This window comes from Borostomias antarcticus (assembly GCF_949987555.1).
Source record: "Borostomias antarcticus genome assembly, chromosome: 17".
In the NCBI taxonomy this organism is placed as follows: Eukaryota; Metazoa; Chordata; class Actinopteri; order Stomiiformes; family Stomiidae; genus Borostomias; species Borostomias antarcticus.
Genome location: NC_140250.1, coordinates 14,273,374 through 14,280,873, shown reverse-complemented (window position 1 = coordinate 14,280,873; position 7,500 = coordinate 14,273,374). Strand labels below are relative to the sequence as shown.

Sequence of the window (7,500 nt, the reverse complement as noted above, 5' to 3'; positions counted from 1 at the left end):
AAATGGAGATTGTTCAGAATGGAATAGTATTGGTTCAGTGACGACCGGTATACTTCACACACACGCACGCACGCGCGCACACACACACACACACACACACATTTTAATATTTTTATTTGTGTTCATATTTTCACAAAAAACAATGAAGACAAACAATAATGGATGCACAAGCTTTGGGAATCTCAACGACGTACGTTTCCAGTCTCAGTCTATGGATACAGGAAGCAGCGTCTCCTCCATATGTGCTGACTGCCAATTGTCATGGATATCAAACTGAATTTTGCCAATGCCTTAGCTTTTGGATTGGGCATTGCTGCCACCTGCAATCAAACCTGCACCCGCTCACAACTGGCAACATTATCTAGGCTTCCAAATATTAACAATTTAAATTTTTACCCAAGCTTTGAGCAGTTGGTACTTTGGTACCTTGGTAGGAATGCCTCTTCCAGAATGTGATCGAACATGGATCCTTCTTCTAATGTCTACTTATGAGTCTAGGTGGAAGCACTTGTAATCGTAAAAGGGACTATGTCCTCATCAACTGCAAAATTCTTGAATATTGAGTGATTGACACTATGATGTGCAACAGGAAGGCAAGCTAGCTTTCCTTGGAGTTTTACACCAGTCCAATGTTGCCGCTGTCTCTGTTGTACTTCTGTGCATTATCTGGTAATAAATGATGTTCAGTTTCAATAACAGTAGCCCTTACTGAGATCATAACATTCAGTTATAATATCCTCAGAAACTAGTATTCTAGTCAGGTCTCACCCAGTCCAGGGATACTCCATTCTTAGAGAGGTCATTTCCTGTAGGTCGGGCCGGTCTGACCGGACCCCGAACCCAGCAGAGTGTGTGTCCATCTAATGAGTGTTCTTTCTGCTGAAGCCCAGGGAACTTGGATCACCCTCTCTTGCCAGGAGAACTTTATTCAATTTTGTGTCCAGAAACAGAGAGATTCCAGAGAAACCAGAGACTATCTAGCAAATGTCCTGTCTTATCACTGTTCAGCGTGTTGATCAAGTGGGACAGCCTTGTGGCGTTGTATATCCACTCCACATTTGGAACACCAAACCCACCCTCCTGTTTGGACTGGAAAATACTTGTAGTAGTCCCTGGTAGTGTGAGTATTCAGTCCGAACCCCGTTCTCACCAAGCGGACTATTTTATCATTCAGTTCCCTCAGTGTTTCACACATTTGATGGACGGTACAGTTAGATGGACGTGTAACATTTATGTCCTAGGTAGGTGTGCGTCTCACGCAGGTCATACACACGGATAGGTTGTGAGTTCGTGGTAAACCCTGACTTTTGTCATTCATTCATTCATAACAGCAGTTTCCTGCACCTCATGTCTGGTAGAGAACGGCTCATTCTGAGTGTTTCACCATCCCAGAAATGAGCTTGTTCTAGAGAGCATGTCCTTGATGCTGTCTCTTGACGAGATGCCAACTGCATGTCATCGGCATAAACTTGTATAGGGCTAGGGGAAAATCATCAAATCAAATCAAACTTTATTTGTATAGCGCGTTTCATACACAGAGGCAACACAATGCGCTTTACAGAGAGCAATGGGAGGGTGGACATGGGTCCCGCCCCTACATATTCCAGAGGGAAGCAAAAGACATCTGGTGGGGCACAGGCACATAGCCACTTAATACACTGATTGATGGAAACTCCAAAAGGAATGGCAATCCGAATCAGAACCAGAATCTGTTTATCACCATGCGGTTTTTCAACGTACTAGGAATTTGTTTTCGGGCGAGGTGCATAACATTGAGACAACATTGGACAGGGTGCAGGGACGAGACAGGACAGTGCAAAGGGCGAGTACAAAAAGCTAGCGCCAAAAAGAAGGATAAGCTAAAGAAACGAACGATGTACAAAAAGTAGTGCAGTCGGTCTATAATATACCTGTATATTATACAGTGAGTATGCAGAGTGTAATGTGCATGTGCATGTGTGAGCGGCATGGTGTGGTGCGTCCTATACTGTACATACTGTACATTCAGGTCAGGTGCAAGTGTCTATCGACGGTATCTCTCAGCGGTGGTGGAGTCTGTGCTTGGGGGGGGGGGGGGGGGGGGGGTCAGAGGTCTGAGGGGACACAAGCCTTGTTGAGGAGGCTGATGACTGTGGGGAAGAAGCTGTCTCTGTGGTGTGCAGACATGGGAATCCACTGACGGCCTGTTGTAAAGCCTACATGGAGGGGTATTGGGTATGTAAGTTGTTTTCCACAGATGACTTATATGAATGAGGGTTTATAAACATTCTTCATAATGTCAATAAACCCCTGAGATAGTTGGATTTCCTACTGTATAAGGCGTTGATCATGTCGTCATGGATCGGAGTTCCAAAGCAATGCGAAAGTCCAGGAAAACTGAATATTTTGCAGGACGTCATGTTTGAAGTTGTCTATCCCAGTTTCCAGTCAAAATACATGTGCATTCATCCCTTGTCTGTTGATGTAGGGCTTCTGCTTTGGTGACAAAGTATGGTATTGTCTATTAGCCAGGGAAGCACACAAAACAGCATACATTTCATGAACACTTTGTAGATCGTCGGTAGGACAGAAATATCTCTCCATGATGGATTGTGGGGTATATTGGATTTTTTTAGGGATGCGGTAAATCATTGCTCCTTTCCCTGCCTCAGGCATTCTCTTATTTTCCACACACACAAACCACGTGCACACACACACGCACACGCACACACCAGGTGGGTCAGCGGTCTGTTTTTCTACTCAGCAAATAGGTCACCAGGGAGATGAGGTTTACCGTTTCATGCAGAGTCACTGGAGGAGCCCGACAGACCCTGCGCATGGTGAGGTACCGCCAGCCAAAATGGCCTCTCGCTCAACCGCACAGACAATCTGGAACCCACACAGACAGGCTAGAGTGATGAAACTCTAAACCTTCAGAACAGCTGAAGCGCGCCGTAATCTAGTGTATGGACTCCGAACGGCCAGGCCAAGAAAAAGGAATCGGAGTCGGAGAAGATGATCAGCTCGACCGGTGGGTGGGTTGAAAGAAGAACGTTTGCTGGGTGGGTGGGATGAAAAAGAGGGATTTCTGGGCCTATTAATTGTTCTTTAGCACACAAGCAATTTAAAGTGCAATTTTGAAGCAGCAACTAGAGATAATTTGAAGGTACCGCTGAAGGAATTAAAGCTAATTAACTCTCCCCACACAACTTAATCTTGTCAGTTTCACTGTGTGAGAGTGTACTTTGGCTCGCCAACTGCCGTTCTTATGGAGGCGGTCTTTATAGGCAGAGCGACTGGATTTGACTGTGTGGACGAGCATGCTCACTGTGTGCCTGTGACAGTAGTGCCGCGATCTAGTTACACGGTTGTGCTCAACTCCGCCAGATGGGGGCGCTGCGGTGCGTGGCACCTGTTGGACAGGGTTGCAACTAACTATGATTCAAGATTCAAGATCTGTTTTATTGGCCATGTATATGGCACACACATACTAGGAATCTGACTAAGGTAATGGCATACGCTGTTGCAGACGACAAATGACAGGATATGACAGGATGATGGAATGGTTGACATTCTAGTTTTGACAGTTGGGTTGGTTGAGCTACCACGGCTAGCAGTCCTTCACCAGTTTGGCTGAAGCCAACGGTTTGTGGTTATGAAGACTATATGTCTCTTTACACCAGGACCTGATGCCACATAAATGTTAGTAGTTCTGGTCTGAGCTCCTGGGTTCAGAATAGAGGTCTGCAAGCCTGACATGGCCCGATGGGGCCCAACACCATGGACAGATTAGGGCCGGGCTTGGATCGATTTTTTAAAATTCATTGTTAGGGTTTGGGTTGGGCTCGGGCTCTGTGTTACACAAACTCACGTGATGTAGCATTCGTGTAGCAACAAGTGATGTGCGTGAGATGTGAAAATAGGCTAGAGAGAATGTACATAGCTGGCTGCGTTAGATCACTAGTTAGCTAGGTAGCTAACGTTACTGTACCTTAATGTGGCTGCCATCCTTTTCCTGCACAGCGCACGCAAATGAACAGCGGAGTGGAATTAGCTGTAAATAGTTTTGCCTGTGATTGTCGTCGGATTTAACCGGTTGGCTATTCAACGCAAGCAGTTTTGTTGCTCATCTAACAGCGAACTGGTCTGTGTCTGAGTCTGACATTAATGTTTCAGTTTGTGGGCATGTAGACTAATTGTTGACTTGGATGATAGACATTAGCTTACATGTTCTAGCCTACTATACTTCTGTTTCAACTCCTGTATTGCCTGATTAATTTTCCAAGAGAACGTAAATATATAAATATAAATCAAATTAATAACAAATTAATAATAATAGTAATTCTCCATAATTGCATAGTGCATTTTTAGTCGTAGGCTAATACTATTTAATACTGTAGCTGTGTGTAGTAATATTGGCTTCGGGTTTAAGTCGGGCTCAGGCTGAGTAGGCTATTTGCTTAACTCGTCGGGGTAGGGTAGGTTAGGGCCGGGCCAGAATGCCACGGGCTTGGACCGGGCTAGGGCCGACATTTCAGGCCCTTTCAGACCTCTAGTTCAGAACCCAGTTTGCTCCGCATAACCATCTGGGAACTGGAAAAGGGCAGACCCTTTCAAAAATACTTGGCAGGTGATTGGCTGAACCGTCTGTCTATCACCGTCTACCACATGTGAGAAACAGAATGTGAGCTCCCAAAATCAGGATGGTCTCACAAGGCTAGCCACATGGAGCCCAGGACTGAAACCCACCAGCTCCTCCCTCCTCCTCCTCCTCTTTCGTCCTCTTCCTCTGAGCCATGTGAGCCCCGTGCCGAGTCGTGTTCTCCCCGCGGTCCTGGTACTCCACTCCGGCTGACAGCAAATCAATGTCATCCATTAAGCGAGGAAGACAGCCGGGTCGCGCTCTTCCGACTGGCACCCACGTCCGGCGACATCCTCTGGAAGATCCCCGCCATTTAAGGGTGAAATCCAATAGGGCCAAGGCCACTGGGACGCAAGCCTGCTCTTCCATCCCCCTGATACGTTAGTCTTTCCAGTACTAGATGGAAGAGGGCATTTTTGCTTGATAAGCTGGCTGAGGGAAAAATAGAATATCCTCCCCTAGAGGTTTCAAAACAGGCTATATAGGCTGAGAGATGTGAGGCTGTCAGAGGGAACAATGCTCTTCATCCAGGAGAGGTTGATTGATTCAAGGAAGCTTCCAGCATCACGTGGCGGACGATGGCAAATGAAATAGTTTTGACACGTGGACCGGTTAGAACTGGCCACGGGAGATTTGATATGGTCTGGTGAAGTCATATTCTGGTTCACAGGCAGCATACACCACACACGCACGCACACACACACACATACACACACGCGCGCACACACACACACACACACACACACACACACACACACACACACACACACACACACACAGGCAACACACAGAGCACAATATACCAGATGGAGAGCTACTTGGACTGTCAAACACATTAACATACCCATTCTGCCCCCAAATGACACGCACACACGCACACACACAAGAAAATAAACACACTGTTATTTTCTCATACCATAATGTTCTCTACCAAACTTGAATCTAGAATCACTCCCAACTATAGTTGGACAATGAGTTATGTGACAGTGTGTGTAGAGTCGGGTACTGTGACTGGACACCCAGGGGTCTCTGGAACACAGTCTGCCCATGTCCAGGATGGCTACTAATGAAGCGTACAGTGGGCCGGTAATAAATCTACACACATCGACCCGGAGCTTGGACTACAGAGAGTAGCTACCGCTGTAGCCTGACTCACAATGGAGCTGGCCAGCCAGCCATTACTCACGCATGCAGGACACACACACACACACACACACGTACACACACACACACACACACGCACACACACGCGCACACACACACTCTGGGCACATGCACAGGCGCGCACGCACGTTCACCCACACAGACATACTTTACAAACACGCACCAACACACACACCTACTCTCGCTTGTCTTAAATGCAGTGTTTATGCACTGTGAAGCACAAATAGTCACATGCAGTTTGTGATGAATGACAAAATAGATTTGGGGTTTAAAATTCAATTAAGCGTCATCATTTTAGGGGTTTAGTGAAGCTGGGTCATTTAAAACCCTTACCCTTGTGTGGGTACGCGTACGTGTGTGTGTGTGTGTGTGTGTGTGCGTGTGTGTGTGTGTGTGTGTGTGTGTGCATGTCTTTGTGTGTGTGTGTTTGTGTCAGTCTCTCTATCTGACAGCTGCATGGCCAGTGAACAGGGTGTGTGAATGGAGACCAGTCTGTCAGCCTGTCTGTCTCTTTCATTCTGATGGACAGAACAGTAAGTATTTCCTTTCTTGAACGCAGAATGTGTTCACACACACACACACACACACACACACACACACACACACACACACACACAGGCAACACACAGACCACAATATACCAGATGGAGAGCTACTTGGACTGACAGCTGCATGTGTGTGCGTGTTATTTGCTATGCGTACAGTACCTCGTCCAAAGCAGGGCATGGTGGAGGCTCCGCGGCATTTCTTCAAGCTGCTCTCCAGAGATAGAGAGCAGGACAGGGGGTGCTCACACTTCCTCCCTGACCAGCCGCTCTTACAGTCACACCTCCCGCAGTTACACTGACCATTACCTGGGAGGGAGGGAGGGAGGGAGGGAGGGAGGGAGGAGAGAAGGGTGCAATGGACGAAGGCACGTAATTGGTATACGGGTTGAGATGAAGACGGGGTGATTAAATGGAAGAAGGAGAGAAAGTGAGGAGAGGATGAAAGAAACTTTGTCAGTTCAGAAGAGGACAGACAGATTATGTTTTAGCCGCCTGCCCGGGCCCTAAGCTGCCTGGATGACTGGTATTGATCACACCTGAACTAGAGAACAAGAGAGAGAGGGAGAGAGAGAGAGACAGAGATCTTAATGTCTTAATGTTGTTATTGTGATCATTTATTTGTGTTACATTACAGAGAATTTGACTACAGTTTCTATGGACTAGGGATGGAATATAGCCTTGTGATAAATCCTGTTTTTATACTCATTGTCATGTATAGATGTTTTTAATGCATCCATTTCATGTATCTGTGTTCATCAAAATGCATTGTCCCCTCAAAATAAACAAATAAAGTAAAAGTAAAGAGAGAGATATAGATTGAGAGAAGCAGACAGAGAGAGAGAGAGAGAGATAGAGAGATAGAGAGAGATAGAGAGAGAGACATCTTACATAATGCTTATTATGTGACTGCACCTGCCAACACAAGCGGCAACAACCCAGGCTCTGATGTACAGCAGCGCATAAAGATTCCGCCAAAATGAATCACAGGAGGACGTCTCATTAGTTTTATAAATAGTAGGCCCCAAATCCCAATACCTACAGTAACACATTGTTCATTAGTTCTTTAGAATCCCCAAAAGGTTACTCCCACGCTCGCTGTCATCCTCCGCCTCCCCCTCCGAGATCACACCACGGTTCCGTTGCAGCTGTAGAACTTTAGACGCTGTA

The 7,500-nt window shown here is 46.4% G+C and overlaps 1 protein-coding gene across 1 annotated transcript in view; it reads right to left on the bottom strand.

Moving 5' to 3' along the window:
* itgbl1 (integrin, beta-like 1) overlaps window positions 1–7,500 on the bottom strand; it is a gene marked incomplete at both ends in the record, with an annotated part of 83,741 nt that overhangs the window by 21,879 nt on the left and 54,362 nt on the right. Inside the window, 2 exons of the mRNA XM_084452010.1 lie at window positions 6,493–6,639; window positions 7,418–7,495. Of these exons, the coding sequence (XP_084308136.1) occupies window positions 6,493–6,639; window positions 7,418–7,495 (225 nt within the window). The remainder of the gene's footprint in view (window positions 1–6,492; window positions 6,640–7,417; window positions 7,496–7,500) is intronic.